Here is a 22,448-nt window from a genome sequence, read left to right on the forward strand (position 1 = left end):
AAAAAAAGAACATTTTTTCGTAGCTGTAATCTAAGAAAGAAATCTACGTCAGATTCCAAGTTAGACAAAGAGGAATTTGGAAAACATTCCAGTGGTGATAACTCATGCTTAGGTAATTTGTCATAAGTATATTTCTTAGTTATCTTTTTCTATTATGACCTAAAGATAATCGCTGAAATATTTTACAATTCACATGTATATTTGAATTTATCTGTTTTATTTTCAAACTTGATGAATGCATATGAGATTAAATGTATACATTATTGATAATTGATATTTAGCAATTAAAAAAGAAATGTAAATTTATTTCTTCTTGTCTATATCATTCCACAATAAATACAAAACATTAAATTCATTTCTGGCAGTACAATTTCTTCTTTGTAATTTTCCAATATCAAACAAGTTATGATGCGATATACAGTATATTCAATTTAAAGTTTAATTTAATGAATTGTAATGTAATATTTGCTACATTTGTGGATTTCATTATTTGTTTTTAAGATAATGATTCTGAGAACGATGTTGATAAAATACTAGGAAAACAATCTTTAAAGCCAGATATTGTATTTATGAGGGAATGCACAGATGAGCTCTATTCTGGTTTACAGCTACCAGAGGTAACATTTTTAACATTGTTCCTCAATACTACATTTTCAGTTCATTTATTTATCTGAAATCAAAAATACATATTGTTCATTTTAGGAAAAAGCAGAGTCTCCACTTAATTCTAACATAATTGAAACATCTGTTAAAACCAAGACAATGCACTCCTCTAAATATGTCTCTCAAAGAATTACATTTCTTGAAGGATCTAAACCTAACATGAAAACCCCAAAAAAGAGCACAACTTTAAATTCTAAATCCACAGATGAAATAGGATCTCCCTGTAATTCAGATCCAGGATGGGGTAATTTTTTTTTAAATTAACAAATTATTTTAATAATTTCATTAATTTTTTTTTAATTTATGATATTTCTACTAAAAATATAATCATGTTGACAATAATTTGGGCAATATCTCTAAACTATAACGGCAATTTTGAAATTGAATTGGTGGGNGGCGTATAAAATATAGGGGAAATTAATTTTTGAAAGGATAAGATATATATTAATAGTTGATATTGAGCATGAGTTTGATCACAACCTGGATGAGCATATCAGAAAGATTGATGCAGAACTTGAGGTAGTTGATAGTAAACAATATTTTGTAATTTAAAATCAAATGTACCATTCAACACCCCCCCCCCTTCCTCCTAATAAAAGACAACTCAATGCAACTTTTCATACTCTTCATTCAGGACATTTTGATAGATTTTTTGGTATAATGTTTGATTGATTTTTGGTATATAAGTTATTTTTGATGATTTTTTGGATTTCTGGATAACTGGTGATATATTTATTTACTATCCTCTCAACATGAAGGCTGCAAAAGTTGAGGAGGTCGAGTACCAGAAATACCTCCAGGAAAATGAAGGTTTCAGGGATAGGCTAGAGGCTGAGGTTACTGAACCTGTTATTAGAGAACTTTTCAACAAAAGATTGGAATTTTTCAAAGTAAGCAAAGTATTTAATTTGGTAATTTAATTGGTCTTTAGACTGAATTTCTCAAGAGTAAAATGTCAAATTAACAAAATGAATAACCTTATCAGCTTTGTTAGATCAACCTATCCATAATCTTTTCTTTTCACTGAAGAGTTTGTTACAAAGCATTTATCAAGCTCAATAAATTAAGGTTTTTCAACATTATTGTTGAAAAAGCACAGTTGTGAATCATACATGTCCCTCTTTAATAAGATGGTTTAAACGACAACATTACCTCTAAATGAAATTCAATTTCATAATGTATCTTATCTGTCATGCAATTCAGTCGTCAATGTTTTTAAGTAGATTTTTGACCAGACATACCAATATTTTTGATATCTCCTTTCCCCTTTTAAAACAGAAAATCTACAACAATATTATACATTGAAACAGTTAAAAAAAATTTTGTTTCTAGTTTATTATAAATATGAACCTTTGTCATTGATTATTTATTTATGGCTGGAAAATTTTTAATCATTTTTAGAGAGAAAATAATTATACATTATAGATTATTCAGCAATATATTAACAATAATTCCACTGTTTATAGGTTATCAATTGTCAAAAAACACACTAATGTTAAGGAGATTTGGTCTGGGAGGGGAAATTGTGCCCGGCATGACCAGTATGCCCGGGCAGGGGCAGATAGGCAGGCGTTGAGATTCAGTATGATTTATGACCCTTACACGGAGCAACAGCTAGATTGGGTTATAGACGAGATTTCCAAGGTTATGTTTGGCAATATATTTTAAAGTAAATGCAGATAAAAATTTATGTTATCCTTATCTGTAAATTGACATGTCGGATTAAGCTTTTTTACTTAAATAATTATAGGAAGATTAAGAAATCCTAATTTTCTTGCCTAACAATTTTATTATTTACAATTGTGGTTTCTCGCACAGCTAAAATAGATATTGTCAGCATTCCACACGTTTTATATGAGGGTCTCTTGAAGTTAAATCTACAGTTACCATGTCGATGGATACAAAATTACTTAGATGTGACTAATCTAAACTATCTAAAAGTTTCAACCTCTGAAAATAAATTTTTAGGTTTGGATGCGGACTGATCAGGAGAAAAGGGATAACAACGATTATGTTTGGAAGGTTTTGCTACCAGAGGCTTTGATAAAGATATACATGGATCATTTCTCTATGGAGAGGCTAGAGGTTGAGAAACGAATATTAAATACTCCTTTACGTAAGGAAGACGATTTTTGATGAACCAGCATTTGATTCAAGAGCTAACAATTTAAACAACAGTTTACTAATAAAATTAATAAATTGATAAAATTAATAATTTCATTTAATTGCGGTTTAATCTTAAATTAAAATAAAAGTAAAATTAAATAAGGTCGGGCACGTTCCAGTTTTTCGAGATGTTTCGTTAACAGTTAGTTTAAACTGTTAAAAAAGTAAAATTTAAAGTAGCCCTTATATTTAAACTTCAAATTAGTTCATCTGTTCATTAACAACATTTACCGTTTTTGTAAAATTAGCCTTAGTTAATGACTTGAATTTTATTAATCGCATTAACGGTTAAAAAAAATCATTAATTACGGGAATGGCAAGAAGTGCATAAGAAATGGTGTGAAAGGTTTTAAACGAGTAACATTTAAAATTTCGTTTAAAACAATTAAAACTTTTTAAAGACGTTAAATTTCTTTTACAAGTTAAATGCAATTTAAACCCCTTTTTTAGCGTTAATTTTTTTTTAAACATCTAATCTGTTCTTTAAACGTTTTAAAAATTAAAAGTTTTTGCCGCTGGCTAACAGATTTTTCTCTTAATTTTTTTAAAAATCCGTTCCTTGAACGGAAATTAGCCCAACCCTACAATTTTACTTACAGCAACTACTCAAAATGAGAAATTAAAAACTAGAATGATATTAATAATAATTTCTTATTAGTTGATATTTTACCAATCTCTAAAATATTTATTTTGTTATTGACTGTCCATTATATACAGTAGCTTGTCCAATTAACAAAGCTACCCTTTCAACTTTGTTTGGTGAATATGTGGTTTTAAATGGCTTGCAGACTTACAAGTGCTTGAAACTATTTAGAATCTGTCAAAATAAACTCCAAATTGAAAAAATAATATCTTCAACCCAAGTGATCATATAAAAAATAAAAGAATTTCCTTGTTAACAAAATGAAAGGTCACTTAAGAGTTGAATTTACAAAAATATTTTCTGTAATCATGATAAATAATTGACTTATTGAATCTTGTATTTCAGGAACGGCCGACTTCTTACCAAAAATGTGACTATCCAAATTATATGTTATAAATTAGTTTAATAAAATCTTAAAACACTACAACTTTTTGTTAAACCTAGAGATGAAATCTTGACACAGGTTTCTATTTTTATAGGAAAGGTTTATTTTTTTGTTAGTTAGTTTTAATCGTTTCTCTCTGTTGAGATTTAAACCATTTAAAAGGAAAAATTAAAGCATCTATTTTTGTGATTGTCATATTTGAAGAGTTTCCAGTATTAATATTTGTAATTGTCCAATGAAAATATTTAAGCACATTCAACTTCTAAACTTAAATTAAAGCTGCTAGAAAAGTATTGAACGTTTATTCTTGGATGGTTTCTTTGATTGCACCAATTTCTAGCCATGCTGAGCCAGTTCAGCAGTTCTCAGCAGTGACGTTCCAGATGTGCTTTTCAAGCAAACTGTCCTATATACAAATTGAATCCGGATTTCTTCTATTTTTAAGTAATAGTTTTTATTGAAAAAAAAAATTATTTAAATGGCTATAATGTAATTTTCTTTTTTAACATTTGTTTAAGGGACCCAACTTGGATCAGGAAATGACAATATACTTAAATCTATATCAGTATTAAGGGCCAGATAATCGTTAATTGATAATTGATGTTGTTTATAGTATCCAAGTTTATTAATGGATTTCCAATATATATGAATCAAACAATGAAAATATGAACGCCTAGTTGGATAACTGAATCCCTTCAGTAGAATAAGAAACAACCAGAAAAGAAATCTCTATCCCTCCAATGAATTACAAAGCCTCTGAATGGATATCTGAATCCCTCCAGTGGAATTATAAACTGCTTGGAAGGATAACTGAATCCCTCCAGTGGAATTATAAACCATTTGGAAGGATAACTGAATCCCTCCAGTGGAATTATAAACCCCCAGGAAGGATATCTGAATCCCTCCAGTGGAATTATAAACCCCTTGGAAGGATAACTGAATCCCTCCAGTGGAATTATAACCCCCCAGGAAGGAAATCTGAATCCCTCCAGTGGAATGTAAATCACCCTGCGTAAAGTTTTGAATTGTAAAAAGCATTTTTTCAAACCCCTCCAGTGAAAAAGAATTCCCTCCGGTGGACTCCAGTGGAGTCAAAATCTTACTACGAACTTCCGTGACTCGAGAAAATATATATTCATGACACACACACAGAGCAACGATTACTTTTATTACTTTTCTAGAAAAATAATAATTATCATTTCTGTGTATCATATAGGGCTATTTCTTGATAGTTATCTTAGCTTCAACAACCTTTGGATATAAACGTATATAAACAGCGTTTTTAATTCAAAAGTGCCATAAACAAATCGGGTTTTTTTCTGAAGAATTAGAGAATCTCTTTTAAATATCCCACAGAAAAAATGAAAAAATTTATTATCAACTTAAATTAAATGGTTCCCTTATTTTATTTTACAATAAATTTTTAGAATTTGAATATTAATAAAGATATATATTATCTATCTCTACATGAATACATAAGAAAAATTAGCGGAATAATTTTTATCCTTTGATAAGAAACTCCCCAATGAATATTTAAAACGTTAGGATGGTGTAGTATATTTATTGAAACAATTAAAATCCTATTTCCCAGAGTCTCTTTCTTCCAAAATACATTTATGTTTTCAACTATAAAGTAATATTCTACACTGCGGCATTTAGAACAATCTTTTAAACTTTTATTTCTATTCATTTATCAACTGTTTAGGGGTTGTAGTTGATATATACCAACGTATCTTTAATTGGTTAATATTTGTGTCCCACAAAACATGTCAGAAAGGACAAAGTTACAGCATTCATTCATTAACCTCAAATTACAAATAACTTAAATAAAAGTAAAATTAGAATCATTTCAGATGAAATTTTCTTTTCTGTAAAATCGACGCGCAATTGACAACAAAGTAAAAAACATATTTTTTCGCCCACTAAAGCTTCTTATTGTTGAAAAAATCCAATTTGCTCTTTAATTGGATGTTTTTTACTTTTTATTTTGAGAAAAAAATCCAGTTATTCATATGATTGACTAACCTTATGCCAGTTGAAGTCTGCTAGTCCTTCTCCTAAAGAGAAGAGCTCCGGGCCGCCTCCTTGGTTAAACCGAACCCTGAGCCCGCCCCCTGACAGTTTTATCTCCAAGAAATCATAATATCCTCCATCATCCATATAAACCAGAAGTCCGTCCTCCCCCCGTGTTCGAAACTCAAGCTCTGAACAAGGATCAAAAATGTCAAAAAGTTTTTCTACAACACGTCAGAATGTAATTCTCAGGTTGGCTTTGTTGAACAAGTTTTTATACTCTTTAATTTGTTTTCTTCTATTATATTGTTATGACAATTCTGTCATAAGTTTAATAGGTAACATAATAGCTTTACCTAGGGTAGAATTGATTGCTATGTACCATTTGCTGTACTGGGCATAGGACTGCGGAGTACCAGACAAAATCAGTCCTACAATACAATACATAATCAATCCTACAACACAATACATAATCAATCCTACAATACAATACATAATCAATCCTACAACACAATACATAATAAACCCTGTTACTCTATACAATACAATACAAAATCAACCGTACAATACAATACATAACCAATCCTACAATACAATACATAATCAACCCTACAATACAACACATAACAAATCCTACAGTGCAATACATAACCAATCCTACATATAAAATTCATAATTAATCCTACAATACAATACATAATCAATCCAACAATACAATACATAACCAATCCTACAGTACATTAATAATCAATCCTACAATACAATACAAAATCAATCCTACAATACAATAAATAATAAATCCTAGAATACATATTCAATCCTACAGTACAATACATAATTATTTCTACAGTAGAATACATAATAAATCCTACAATGCAATGCATAATCAATCCTACAATACAGCACATAATCAATCATACAGTACAATAAATAATCAATACTACTAAACAATACATAGTCAACCCTACAGTACGATACATAATCAATCCTACAATACAATACAAAATCAATCCTACAACCAAATCAAAACTACATAAATCTATTATTCTTTCAGAACTTTTCTGTAGTGGCAGAAAGGAATTGAGTCTTTGCCACAAATTCTGATTTTCTCATCTCTTTACCTTCGCAATCTAATGCAGTAGACTTTAGATATTTTCAACTATGAATTCTGTTAGATCGTTTGAGTTTGTGGTAATGATTCAATTTCTTGGGAGATTTTGGTGTATATGGAATCTCCAAAAATCTGTACAAAATCTGTTTATATTGAATTCTATTTAATTAAAAATCGCATAATAATGTAGCGAAAAAAATATAGGATGGGGGGGCCCCATCCTATTATCTTTTTAAAATAAATCTTTTTCTTTCTTGTAATCTTGTCTGCAGGCCTCGATACGTTGTGTAAACATGAAAACAAAATATGTAAATGAGCAAAAAACTGACTTGATTTCATTTTCCTGAGATTATATAAATTCTATTTTATCTGTAGAGATTTCATTTATGCATCATTCACATTATATTATATCGGTGTATTTTTTTAATAACCGTCCCCCTGACCTCGCTACAAACTGGAACTGTTTTTGGAAAAATAAAATTGGATTTTGGAAAAATAAAATTGGATTTTGGAAAAATAAAATTTGATTTTGGAAAAATAAAATTTGATTTTCTCAGAGTAATTGAGTCTTTTCCAAAACCCCTTTTTCTAATAATATCTTCGCAAGCCAATGTCGTAAATCTGATATTTCAAATCTATAAATTCTATTAGATAAAATAATCAGGTTGCAAAGATATAGGGATTAGAAAAAATGGGTTTGTTGCAAAGATAATTTTAAACTGTTTAACGTTAACCCGAACCTTGCCAGACGACTTAAAACTGCATTCCACCCAACGGGAGCGCCTTCCCTCACCCCTCCCCCGGGAAAGTTGAAAAAGGTTATGATCCCCCTAGACAAATTTCTGTAAACGCCCCTGATCCACTCTGACCCTCTTCTCTCTCTTTCTCAGTTAGAATGTTGTGCACGCCCCTGTATGTGAAATGTGAATTTTAGCTGAAAAGGAAAAGTGTAGCTAGGGTTAATTATCCATTTTCAATAAAAATATTCAGGTTTGAAGAAGAAAATCTCATTTTAATCTATTCATAAAAATAATTCGAAGAAAAATGAATTAATAAGTTACCCTGAGCTGTGGTTGAAACTAGAAGAAGGAATATAAACATTGTGTCCGCAGGATGAACTAAGCAACTTCTAATTAATTATCAGTTCAACGCCAGTTTCATTTTCTCTTCATTCTGCACAAACCGCACTAGGTTCGACTACATTTTAGATCATCGGAAACACTTCGCACTTTTATTTAATAGATATCACTCTTTTGAAAATAGATCTCAATTCAACCTGAAATAGAATTAGTTATTTTTGTTCAATAGAAAAATTAGGAATGATTTAATAAGATTAATAATATATCTTAATTTATATCAACTGAGAGAATATTTTAGTTTTTTTAGGGGCTAATTACTTGCTCCATCTTTGGAGCTGGAAACTTTTGAATTGGATAACCTTTATCCCGATCACTTAATCTGAATATCTAAACAAAACGACATTCTGATTGGTGGAATTTCAGACACTGTCCTGGATATCACTATATGTTATACTTAAAATTTGGAAAAAATGGGATTTTTTTTAGCCTAAAACACCCACGGCTACCCATGAGTGTCCACAAAAAATGTCAGACCAATCGGTCCAGCCGTTTGGCCGGCTATAGGGAAAATATATATATAAGAATGTCTTGTTTTACTATAAAGATAAGCAGAATTCAAAATTTTAAATATCTAAGATCTACATCATCTTGTACCAAAGATAAAGGAATTAAACAATTCGAGTTTAAGATCTGTGTTAAATTACTTGAATGAAAAATATATTGTTATTGTGGTTGGAAAGCACTGGTTGGAGATTAGTAGCTATGTTTATCTTCATTAGTATTAAATACTACATTGTGCTGTTGAACTTGACTTTATATTAGTATTAAATACTACATTGTGTTGTTGAACTTGACTTTATATTAGTATTAAATACTACATTGTGTTGTTGAACTTGACTTTATAAGAATGAGACTCCATAGACGACTGTACAGAATTTGTACAGTCTGTTTCTTATATTTATAATTCCCTGCAACTGTTAAATTGTTTTTTTCTATGCAAAATCATCTAATAAACCATTTAAAGATTAAAATTAAGGCAGAAAACTTAATTCCACCATAATATTTTCATATGCTAGTGGTCTCATCGTAACATGTAACCCTGTGTACAGTTTTTAAACTTCAAAAGTCTTTAATAAGTCAATTAAACAATTTACTTGTCAAACCATTAAAACATATCTAAAATTTATTTTCAAAGGTTTTCGTCAAAAACTAAAGCAGAAACGACAAAACTCTACGTGTCGAGCAAAGATGATGAAGGTCTTGTTAGATAAAAAGAGGATTGGTTTCGTGTAGGATAAGGTATCAAATCAAATCAAATCATTTATTTCTGTAGAAAAACACTATTTATGAATTTAATTTTCAACGAATCACAATATGTAAATATATAAAATAATATTTTCCACAACAGGCGGACTCAAGAGTCTGGAGCTGTTTTAGCTCAGCCCTCCTGTTAACCAAATTCTTTAGTTGATTTATAAAAAATAAAAATAAAAAAACTAAGAAGAAAAAATTTCCTTACCTGTGTCCGAATTTAATGAATTTAAGCCGCGTCTCAAATCCCCCCGAACCGGTTTCAATCGAGCACGGCTTAAATCATGAAAAACTTAATACAATTTTAAGTGGAACCAACCATATTTGAGCCACGGCTTAAATCTAAGAAATTTGGCCTCAGGCTTGTTTACTTACTCTAATCCGGTTCTTGAGCGGTCCAAATACGTCACGGTGTATAGTACACAAAACTACCTTTAGATATATACCTTGGTATACATACCTTGGTATACATACTTTGGTATACATACCTTGGTATACATACCTTGGTATACATACCTTGGTATACATACCTTGGTATACATACCTTGGTATATGTACCTTGGTATACATACTTTGGTATATGTACATATATAAACATTATACATTCATGTTTAAGTAGTACAAGCTAGTAAAGGAATGCATAATTACGAGTTGTTTAATTAGTTTTCAAACCAACGTTGAGCATAAATAGTTGTGCAATTTGCATATATTATATTTTTGTAATTATGTGTACATCTATATTCTTTGTATATTTGGTGAATACAAAACACATGAGTAAGATTCCTGCTAAACACATAAACTGATTTCTATCATTGCATGTAACTGTTTATAATTTGTATAGGAAAATATTTAATACCAGGGTGAATAAGGCACACAAATATTTTACTTTATTCCTTCAATCATTTTAAATTTCTTCATGACAAATTGTGTAAAACTAGTTTTTCAAAAATTTATTTTAAACTTTAGAATTTGTGAAACCTTGCACATTTCAGTTTGTTTGTTCTATATGTTTGGGTGTAGTATGGGGTGTTTGTAGCACGCACTGTGTGTTGTACGGCTGTGTGTAATATGGACTGTGGATAGTACGTGTACCACTAGGTTATCAGTTGTATCTGTTGTATCTGTGTATCTGTTGTATGTTTCTAACATTGACCAGGTAGGACTGTTTGGTTCGTGTATCTACTGTATGTTTCTAATATTGACCAGGTAGGACTGTTTGTTTCGTGTATCTGTTGTCTGTTTCTAATATTGACCAGGTAGAACTGTTTGGTCCGTGTATCTGTTGTCTGTTTTTAATATTAACCGTGTATGACTGTTTGGTTTGTGTATCTGTTGTATGTTTCTAATATTGACCAGGTAGGACTGTTTGGTCCGTGTATCTGTTGTATGTTTTTAATATTAACCCTGTAGAACTGTTTGGTCCGTGTTTCTATTGTCTGTTTTTAATATTGACCATGTAGGACTGTTCGGTTCGTGTATCTGTTGTAAGTTTCTAATATTGACCATGTAGGACTGTTTGGTCCGTATACCAGTAGGTTATGTCTCATCGTTTATAAACGTATAGTGCGTTTTATTTGACTTATGTACGTGGCCCGGCCGTTTCAGTACAGATACAGATATGGACGGACTCGGTATGGTCTATGTGCAATGTGTATATAAATTTACCTAATAATGGTAAAATTACAAAGTACAACTATGTATCTAAAGGTTGAAGTATTTGTATTGACACTATAATAGTCGGTGTCAGGATCCCACGTACTATAAGTACTGGATGGTCCGGAGGTCTTGAAGAAACTGAGATAAAGTTCCGAGTCCAGGACGGATCTATCCCTCCTCCTCCCCCCTCCCTCTTCCATCCCTCTCCAAACCTTACTTTATACAAATATATATATTTACCCCAGATACAATTCTTTGGGTTTTCTCCCCACACCCTTTCCTTTTCCCTTTCCTGTTCTCCTTCTACCTTTGTTTCCTTTTTCCTGTTCTCCTTCTACCTTCGTTTCCTTTTTCCTCTTCTCCTTCTACCTTCGTTTCCTTTTCCTCTTCTATTCTCATTCTACCTTCGTTTCCTTTTCCTCTTCTATTCTCATTCTACCTTCGTTTCCTTTTCCTCTTCTATTCTCATTCTACCTTCGTTTCCTTTTCCTCTTCTATTCTCATTCTACCTTCGTTTCCTTTTCCTCTTCTATTCTCATTCTTCCTTCGTTTCCTTTTTCACGTTCTTTTCTCATTCTACCTTCGTTTCCTTTTTCCTCTTCTATTCTCATTCTTCCTTTGTTTCCTTTTCCTCTTCTATTCTCATTCTTCCTTCGTTTCCTTTTCCCTGTTCTATTCTCATTCTTCCTTCGTTTCTTTTTCCTGTTCTATTCTCATTCTACATTAGTTTCCTTTTCCTCTTCTATTCTCATTCTTCCTTCGTTTCCTTTTCCTCTTCTATTCTTATCCTTCCTTCGTTTCCTTTTCCTGTTCTATTCTCATTCTTCCTTTGTTTCCTTTTCCTCTTCTATTCTCATTCTACCTTCGTTTTCTTTTTCCTCTTCTATTCTCATTCTTCCTTCGTTTCCTTTTCCTTCTTCTATTCTAATTCTTCCTTCGTTTCCTTTTTCTCTTCTATTCTCATTCTTCCTTCGTTTCCTTTTCCTCTTCTATTCTCATTCTTCCTTCGTTTCCTTTTCCTCTTCTATTCTTATTTTTCCTCCGTCTCCTTTTCCTGTTCTATTCTCATTCTTCCTTCGTTTCCTTTTCTTTTTCTATTCTCATTCTATCTTCGTTTCCTTTTCCTCTTCTATTCTCATTCTTCCTTCGTTTCCTTTTCCTCTTCTATTCTCAGTCTCATTCATTATTCTTCCTGTTTTATCTTTTATTATTCTTTTTGTTTTATCTTTTATTATTCTTCCTGTTCTTTCTTTTATTATTCTTCCTGTTTTATCTTATATTATTCTTTCTGTTCTATATTTCATTATTTTTTCTGTTATATCTTTAGTATTCTTCCTGTGTTATCTTATATTATTCTTCCTGTTTTATCTTTTATTATTCTTCCTGTTTTATCTTTTATTATTCTTTCTGTTTTATCTTTTATTATTCTTTTTGTTTTATCTTTTATTATTCTTCCTGTTCTATCTTTTATTATTCTTTCTGTTTTATCTTTTATTATTCTTCCTGTTTTATCTTTCATTATTCTTTTTGTTTTATCTTTTATTATTCTTTCTGTTCTATCTTTTATTATTTTTCCTATTCTTTCTTTTATTAATTATCATTCTTCCTGTTCTATATTTCATTATTTTTTCTATTCTATCTTTTATTATTCTTTCTGTTCTGTTTTTTCCTTTTCTCGGATTTTCATTATAAATAAATTGATTATTTATTTCTAAATATCATGTTTTTCTATATTTTCTTGTTCTTGTTTGTTTCGTTTAAAAAGTGTGTGTCTGAATGTGTCCAGAACACTGTTGCTTTAATACCTCCCGGTGAATAGTCTTACCACTCTATTATATCCAGGGAGATCAAGAAAATACCTCCCGGTGAATAGTCTTACCACTCTATTATATACAGGGAGATCAAGAAAAACTCTATAAAATTTACTCATATCAAAATCAATCTTCTAATTTTGACATTTTTGATCAATTTTGAAGAAGAAATTTACAAAGAAAGTATTATAAAATGTGCCTTTGCTTAGTGTGGCGAATTATTAACTAAAAAAGTTCTTTGTCGAACAGTTTGTAATGTTTAAGGAAAAAATAAATTTTGGGCGTGGAAAAAGGATTGAAAAAGGTAAATAAATCTAGAGCGTGTAAAATGTTTAAAAAAAGTAATAAATCCCGCTGTCAAAGGGTGGGTGGACAGAAATAACCTTAAAAGGAATTCTAAATTAGTATAAATATCCCAAGCTAATCAACTTTCTTTCATATTCTTAATTTCATTCCATTGACAGAACATTATATTATTGGTTGAGTAAATATGATCATGAATCCAGATTATTTGATACATGAGATCTTTTATGAGAATATTATTAGGATTCCAATTTTGTTGTTATTAAATACAGGGAGACCCAAGAATTAATCTACCCAGCAAGCCAATGACGTCACTGGCTGAATCACTTACATTAAATTACATCATTTTGACGTCATTTGACATAACATTTTTTCAAGACGTTTTTTTATATTTTTTTTACATTTTTTAACGTTTTTTTTTTTTGGTTCAAGATCAAATATCATCACTACAACTTTTTTCCTTGGTATATCATGTCTCTATAGCTATAGTGAACTATTTGAAATGGAAAAAATAGCAAAATTTAAATTTTAAAACGCTAAATTTTTGATGACCTCTTATGACGTTATTTTGATGTTATTTATTCTCTGTCAAAAATTGTATTTTTGCAATGTTAAATGATGTTAATTTAACATCAAATTAAAAAAATATATTTTTCAATAATTTACACAGATCATTTATCTAATCTTCAATTTTTATGTTCCTCTCTGAATACTAACATTTTTCAGAAAAAAACAGAACAATTTAAGTATAAAAAGTTAAAAGAATTAATCTTGCGCAAATTATTTTTGAAGTATTTTGAAAGACGACATTTAAAATGTATGTCGTCTTCTATACCTGATTATTTCATCATAAAATTTCAAGACTTACACGGCATTCACGCAAATATAAACTCATGTTGTACAAATCTCCCAAGTGCAAAGTTATTGTTAATTTTGTTTATTAAATCCTAAAAGTTTTAATGGATTTTGGTGCAAAGAGTGAGATTGCAATATTAAATAGTAAATCAGTCATTAAGTTAACAAGCTTTTTGTTGTGTTTAGCCGATCCATGCAGCAAACAATAATACCCGGATTACCAAATTTCTAAACCTTTTTTTACGGCTCAAAACGATCGAGTTGGAACCATTCTATATGAATGTTATAAAACTTACAGAGAAATTATTGTCTGAACCCCCGACCATTAAGTTTTTATCAAGTTTACATGCATCTTAATTGTAGTTTAAAAATAAAATACATTAAAAAAATGCTGATGATTTTGTAAACGTTCTAAGAGAAATTCCTAGCATTCACTTTTTGGACAACCCCCCGCCCCCCCCCCTCCTATTAATTTTGTACATGGATCTCATCATGTATCACATGGATATTATTAGTCAGTGGCCAGTTTAAAAATAAAATACATTAAAAAATGCTGATGATTTTGTAAACGTTCTAAGATAAATTCCTAGTACTCACTTTTCGGACCCCCCCCCCCCTCCTATTAATTTTGTACATGGATCTCATCATGTATCACATGGATATTATTAGTCAGTGGCCAGTTTAGAAATAAAATACATAAAAAATGCTGAGGATTTTGTAAACGTTCTAAGATATATTCCTAGTATTCATTTTTTAGAACGCCCCTCCCCCCCTATCAATTTTGTACATGGATCTCAATCATATATCACATGGATATTATTGGTCAGTGTAAAGTCATATATTTCAGAATAGTTTAGTTCATAAATTTCTGCTGCAAGACACCCCTCTCCTCCTACCACCGTGGCCTTATGGGCTTTTCTTGATCAGCCTCCCTCTCCTTTACCTATTCCTGTACCTCTCACTTCCCGCCAATTTTTCCCCCTTCCTATTTCTCCAGATTCCTCAAAATATATAATCCTTTCTCCTGATTCAACTCCTTCTTCTCCTATAATGTCCGAAATTTCCTCTCCTAATGCCTCTCCTTCTCCTATTCCTTTCCCTCTGATTTCCCGCCAATTTTTCCCTTCTCCNCCCCCCCCTCTCTCCTATCAGGGAAGTTCTAGAGGATGATGAACCTCCTGACGTGGATGTATTAATAAGAATGTATGAAGCTCTTCCTAATTGCCCAGAGCATATATTGATAAATTTAAGGAAAATTTGATTCAAAACTACTAGCTAAGTGTCCGGCCTTGCCCGTGAAATTTTATGATCAAATCAATAAATAGATTATTGAAGAATTTTTTTTAAGCCTATGTCACCCCCAGGCTACCTATAACAAACAAACAAACAAATTTCCGCCCATTCTGTCCAGCCATTTGTCTGGCTATATGGACAATATATGTGTAAATGCGTGAATGTCTTATTTTATTATAAAGATATTGATAACTCATCATATTCATGTGGCAGAGGGGGGGGGGGCTTGGTGATTCTAAAACAAATTATTTATAAATTTAAGACAAGTTGGCAAATCAAGAAAGTTTTTTCAAAGATTATTTAAATCACATTTTGTACCGAACCTGCAGGTCATGATGCATTAGCAAACATAAAAACTATATACTGAAATTACTTTTTCATTCAAGCTAATGGTGAAATAGCTGTAACGTTACATTTTTTCAAACATATGGAAAATCTTGCGCCCCCCCCCCCCTGTATTTTATGCCTTTTAAAACCACCTTGGGGGTTCGTGGATGTAATTTTTGAAATTGGTTATTTATTTAGCATCAAATTTTAAATAAAGGAGAATTCAGGAAATCCACAGAAACGTTATTACAATTGACTAGAAAATATCAAAGACTACACAGAATATATGAAAACTATACAATTGACTAGAAAATATATACGTTCTGCTTACATTCCATCAGTTAAGCATTTAATTAAAATTGTAAATAAAATTTTGTGATAAAATTTATATAAAGGCCCATTGCCCATTTAACCAATCTAAAAATGAGGTATATATTTTTTTAGAAAGTCATGTTTAAGCCGGTATTCCATACAGTCAAGCAACTGAGACCATATGGTCACCCAAAAAACAATGAGGAGGATGATTATTTGGCACTCCTGGAAAAGGATAAAGAATGGGAAGAGGCTAAAGTGGAGGCCTATCTTAAAAGTCTACTGGTTAAGCGAAATATGAGACAGAAAACCCTTAAAAATCACCAGGCTAATTGATTATAAGGGAAATATGAGACAGAAAACCATTAAAAATCACCGGGCTAATAGATTATAATCTCAAATAACAAATAATCATTGCTTACAACTGTTTAACATAATTTCGTCTTAATTTTCCTGCATTAAATTCTATTTTTAAATATCTAAGATTTGCTATATTTAATACTAGCTTTAATGCCTGGCGATGGCCCTTAAAATTTGGAGAAGAAATAAACGAATTTTGAAAATAAAAGATGTTTAAAAAATATTCGTCTTTTAAGCCTATGTTACCCCAAGGGTACCCATGGTTTCCTTTAACAATTTATAGCCTATTTGGTCTGTCCCTTTGGCCACATCAGCTTACATCTAAAAATATTTTAGGAAAAGAGCTTTATTATAAATATAATTTTATCTTGTTTCCTGTAAATGCTTCCATTACAATTTTCAGCAGTTATAATTTTTTCAACATTTATAATCATTTACAAATGCTTGTCGGACTCTCTACATTGTTATGGAGAACTAAGTCTTTACCCATGTACATTAATATGTATACTTTCAGATATTATCTATTATAAATTGATAAGAGAATGCCTAAACCTCCCAGACAGCATCGGGACCGAAGGTTGGAAGCGAAAGCAAGAAGAGCCATTGCTAATGAAACAATTGAAAGAGGTAATGATTAATTTTCATTGAGTTCTTTAACTAATTCTAATGATAATTATTGAAGCAGAGTCATTCAAGTTTTCTACCAAGTTAAAGTTAAAATACATGACTGTTGGCTTAGATCTTCAAAAATCTATAAGTGCATAAAAAAGATGACACTCAGAATTTATATATATATATAAATATTCTTTGCTTGTCTATCTGTTTGTTTGTTTATTTGTATCATGTAGTAAACGTTAATATGACTGAACTTATCGGGCCCAAATTTTTTGTGTGACCTCATGTGACTATATTAAGTTTTATGAATTATAGAATTTTCAAAAATCTGCCTCTAACAAAATTATATTTTTGAAATTTATTTTGAAAAAATCCTTTAATTTTTTGTTTGTTTTGTTTTACAATATACTGAAAGAGAAAATGTATAAAATTAAAATAGAATATCCTCTAAAAGCCTTGTATTATAAATTTAAAAAAGCTATTTATTTATTAAAAACTAATGTACAAACTTTTAGGTTCATTTATTTTCTTGAGTTTATTGTCATAAAAATACTGCTTTAATAATTAATTTAGTTTATGGGGTCAGGAAGACAAATTGTTATACATGTATAAGTTTTCTTAAGGATTTAAATACTAATTACTAAGTTATTTAGCAAGAAAACGGCAGTTGGAGTCAGGGTGCAGCTCTTCTGATTATGAATCTTCATTTGTGAGTCAATCTCAATCTAAGAGACAAAAAAGTTCAGACGATGCATCTACAAGCAATGAAGGTATTTTATTCAAAGATAAAGAGAAATTCGCAATTCACTCATTTATAGAAACCACATTAAAAAATATTCATATTTTAAAAGATAAACAGCGGATATAGTTAATTTTTTATCAGACAAAGCTTTAAAGGGTAGTGTTGTACATTGGATATGTTACTTTATAGTTGGAGCGTCACCTAAAATTACGCATTTAGTCTCTTGAGTGTATAATTTTTTCCACCCAGAGCTCAACAATTGACATATTATTCATTTTTTAATATTGTACATGCCACTCTATAATTGTTATGTTTAAAATTACGCCAGTAGTCCCTTTAGTGTATATTTTATTCACCCTGAGCATCAAAAATAAATTTCCCTGTTCTAATTCTTGACAATTGTTATGGCCCAATGTGTGTGTACCAAAAAAGGGTGAAAAATAAATTGCCCTTTATTAAAACTAATGTCAATATATGTGACCCTCCATTCATAGAGAGATTCACACCATCAAAACCTTAAAACCTTTCATAAATTGTAGTTTTTCTTGCTAAAAAGTGTTTGCTGTTTTGTTTCTGTTTCTCTACTGGGAAATCAGCAATTTTTTAAGATAAACCAAAATTTAAAAAAGAAATAAAAGAATAAGTAACATATTATTTTTTTGTTTTCAGTGCAAGAACCTCTTGAAATACCAGAGCCAAATTCTGATGAAGACCAAGGTTTTGGGGATGATGAGGATGAGTATATTAGGTAGTGTAAATGAATTTTAACATCACAGAGAGTCAGTAGCATATCTTGCACCAATTAAGTACATTTCATGGTTTAGTCCAGTTCTGCAGGGGTGGGTGTCTAGACCCGTTCGCAGTTTTATGAGCCTGACATCAAAACAATGACATCAAGGGTTAAAACTAAAGAATCAATTCACCCTTAAATGTTAGGCCATTGTCGAGCGATGACGAGGAAGGAGAATATGAAGAAGAACCACTATTAGACAAGACGGTAGCAGATGTCTTTAGAGCGTGGTTGGTCCAAAATCCTTCAGTACCCTCAAATGCTGTCGACAGACTGATAAAGTAAGACGCATTTATAATTGTTTTTAATTTTTTCTCTCATTAATTTATTGATTTTTAAAATTTTAAAATTAAGGGTCATTGACTCACTGCAGTGCCAAGGTTCCAGATTCTGATTTTTATTCACAAAAATATGTGGATCCAAGGCACAGTGGTACAGAACATAAGAAAAGTTAGCAAAACTATTTACACATTTTTAATATGCAAGTTGCACATGTAATTAGGGGTTTTAAGGGGCAAGGATTTCGAATCCAATCTCAAATTTCAGATATGTGCATGAATTTGGCACGCGCGCGCGCGTTTTTGAAAAAAACATCAAAAAAGCATCATGCATATCAAATTATATGTTTTTTGGGTTAAGGAACGCAAATATGAAGTTTAAAAATCCGTAGCTGTGTGCAATGAGCGCGTGCGTGCATTAGAATTTCCATTTGTATCCATATAAGCATGTTATACATCAATATTTATGTTTTTGGGGTTAAGGAATTCAATTATGCAGCTTAAATGGTTGTGTCTGTATGCATTTGGCAAAAATAATTAGTTTGCAAAGAAATCTTTATTATTCATTTATATCTACAAAAGCAATTCTGCAGCTTCTTCAGCTAGCTCTAGAACCTCCTTATTATCAGCACTCATTCTTAAAGAGCTGATGACAGGATCAGATGAGTATAACATTCTTCTCATCAGATAGCAATTTGTATCCTTCCTGGAGGTTTTCCTGGTGAAAACCTGGAGGTTTTCCCTAAACCTCGTGACGTTCTTGTTGGAAGCCTCCCGGGCCTCTTCAGAAAGCATACCTATAGGAATCAGCCATTTGTTTGGTCCTTGAGGATATCACACTTGACGAGTGGCACTGGGTGTCAGATTGAGCTGAAAATTTTTTTCACCAGAGGGACATAAATTTTGGGTGTGCATGCCAAAATTTTGAAAGATTCATCAAAAAATGTGGTGGTGGTGGAAGGACCATCCTCAATGACTTGCCATTTTGAGTTGTTTGGTCCTAATCTTAGTCTGAAAATGCCTAACCTCACATAACCCAAGTGAATTTTGGATGGTCCTGTGAAGGGAACCAGTAGAGACCAACTAAAGCTGATACTTGATCAGGGTGGGAAAGGCACCTAACTTCCTTAAAGTCAAATTTTAACAAAGTCTGTCTTAGTAAAGTTAAAAGAAAATTAAAGGGATGGAAAATGTATTCAAATCTTACTCAAAGGATTTTTAAATCGTCCCGTAATTGTTTTCTTCTGTATTTACACATCTCTGTGTTCTATCTATAGATAGATAGATATATAGCTAGATGAAGAAATATAGATGTAATAAATACAAGGGCCCCATGGCAATCTAGATACATTACGTTGTACATTGTCAGTAGAGTTAAATGCACTCATTTATAAATATGCATGTCATGTATTGCGATTAACCTAACCTAGGCACGCATATATATAACTCCGTCAAACCCATATTGTGATTGCTTGACTACGTTATAAATAACAACAAATAACTTGTAATTGATATGTTAAAACCTAACTTTAATCTAACATATAGAAATATACTCAGTTGATATACAGACTCCGCTTTGATTACTGTGTTGAGAGTAGTTTGATCCTTGTTGAAATATACGAGCTGAGAAAGTGCACATTGCTTTAGCATTGATCGATTAATAGCTCGCGTCCTGTTTGCCATCGATAGTTGACGAGATTGTGTCCGGGTTTAGCCAAGTGAAACTGAATTGTACCTGTATAGATATGGGTTTGAGACACCCTTATGGAGTAGGGCATTTACTACATAGATAGATAGCTAGATAGCTTTATGAAGAAGTTTAGATAAATAGATAGATAGATAATTAGATGGAGAAGTATGGATAGATAGATAGATAGCTAGATGGAGAAGTATAGAAAGATAGCTAGATAGCTAGATGGAGAAGTAACGATAGATAGCTAGATAGCTAAATGGAGACGTAACGATAGATAGCTTTACAGCTAGATATAGCTAAATGGAGAAGTATAGATAGATAGCTAGATAGATAGATGGAGGAATATCGATAGATAGATAGCTAAATAGATGGAGGAGTATAGATAGATAGCTAGATATAGATGGAAAAGTATAGATAGATAGATAGATAGATAGATTTTGAAGTATAGATATAGCTAGATAGATAGAAGGAGAAGTATAGATAGATAGCTAGATGGAGGGGTATAGATAGATAGCTAGATAGCTAGATGGAGGAGTAAAGATAGATAGATAGATAGATAGATGGAGAAGTATAGGAAGGTACCTAGATAACTAGATGGAGGAGTATAGATAGATAGTTATATAGCTAGATGGAGGAGTAAAGATAGATAGATAGATAGACAGATGGAGAAGTAAGGATAGATATATAGATAGATAGATAGATAGATTAGATAGATAGATAGATAGATAGATAGATAGATAGATAGATAGATAGATAGATAGATAGATAGATAGATAGACAGATAGATAAAGAAGTATAGATAGATAGCTATGTAGCAAATATCGTAGCAATCCCCATATTTGTTAACCTGAACATACCTAGTTATATTCAACATGAATTACGTAATATGATTAAAAAATGAATTGTGATAAGATTATATCTACCATGCTAATCCTTTAAAAGGAGCAGACAGGCTATGTAAGGTAGTTGAACTGAGTATGCAGTGTCGTGGACAAATTCTTTAGGATTCATTTGAGACATATAAAACTTTTCAAAGATAGTGGCATTGATAATTTGCGGGATTGTAGCCGCGTGGATCGTTTCCTGGTTGAATTTGATAGAGGACTGGTTGGACCTGGATAGATACGTTTCGAGAACTTTTTATGGAGTAGGTGTTTACTACAGCTAGATAACTAGATATTGATAGAAAGCTAGATATGTAGATGGAGGAGTATAGAAAGATAGCTAGATAGGTAGATGGAGGAGTATAGAAAGATAGCTAAATAGATAGATGGAGGAGTATAGAAAGATAGCTAGATAGGTAGATGGAAGAGTAAGCTGTCATTCTCATATGCTGTTAATAGTCTGTTAATAATGTATTTATCTCTAGATGATCAAACTCAATCGATATTATTTATTTATTTACTATTTTTACCCAATACAGAGCGGGGGATTTCTAATCCATAATAATTATATCAGATGCTATTGCTAACTACAAGTATCTAAAAAATCTTTAACTAAGTGTTAACCAGCTGGGGGATAAGATTGATTTTACAGTAAAGATAATTTTACTATTTAGATAAGATAAACAAATTTACATGGTAGTGTCTTTTACTTCTTTTAGTTTCATTTTATGATTCTAAAAACCATCAAAACATCTAAATGAATAGAAAAGGATAGTGTGTAGTCAAGATTCAAAATGGGCGCTAAAAACTTCAAAGTTTTGTCTTGTTAAACTTCTGATTATGCAATGAATCAATGTAGATACATTGTACAATGTTAAAATACAAAAATATCTCTGACATGTTATGCTTATTNGATAGTCCCCCTTGTAAGACATGATCGGATTTGAAGAAACCCTATATTTTACATCCCCCTGATTTACAGAAGAACACTGTACACATACATTATACACTCACACATTCATAAATTCTTTTTCATTCACAAACTTGAAGTTTCTTTTCAAATCAGAATTCTGAAATATAGAACACTTTACAAACAGACAAGAGGAGATAGATAGATAAAGATTAAATATATCTATCTGTAGAGTCTGCTTTAATCTA

General features: G+C 31.3%; 2 protein-coding genes across 2 annotated transcripts; one reads left to right on the forward strand and one right to left on the reverse strand.

Moving 5' to 3' along the window:
* On the forward strand, positions 1 to 3,896 carry LOC111712649 (uncharacterized). Its single transcript, XM_023487331.1, has 8 exons — positions 1 to 112; positions 502 to 617; positions 703 to 907; positions 1,115 to 1,182; positions 1,422 to 1,553; positions 2,164 to 2,307; positions 2,632 to 2,748; positions 3,818 to 3,896. The coding sequence occupies exons 2-8, from the start codon at positions 570 to 572 to the stop codon at positions 3,866 to 3,868; spliced, it is 765 nt and encodes a 254-aa protein (XP_023343099.1). The 5' UTR covers positions 1 to 112; positions 502 to 569; the 3' UTR covers positions 3,869 to 3,896.
* Positions 3,897 to 5,075: 1,179 nt separating this feature from the next.
* On the reverse strand, positions 5,076 to 8,262 carry LOC111712369 (neurexin-3). Its single transcript, XM_023486956.1, has 4 exons — positions 8,043 to 8,262; positions 6,227 to 6,301; positions 5,883 to 6,061; positions 5,076 to 5,108 (listed from the first exon to the last, which is right to left on the reverse strand). Exons 1-4 carry the CDS (start codon positions 8,080 to 8,082, stop codon positions 5,076 to 5,078), a joined length of 327 nt encoding a protein of 108 aa, XP_023342724.1. The 5' UTR covers positions 8,083 to 8,262.
* Between the last annotated feature and the right edge of the window lie 14,186 nt (positions 8,263 to 22,448).

The sequence above is a fragment of the Eurytemora carolleeae genome, unplaced genomic scaffold, assembly GCF_000591075.1.
Source record: "Eurytemora carolleeae unplaced genomic scaffold, Eaff_2.0 scaffold49, whole genome shotgun sequence".
NCBI lineage: Eukaryota > Metazoa > Arthropoda > Copepoda > Calanoida > Temoridae > Eurytemora > Eurytemora carolleeae.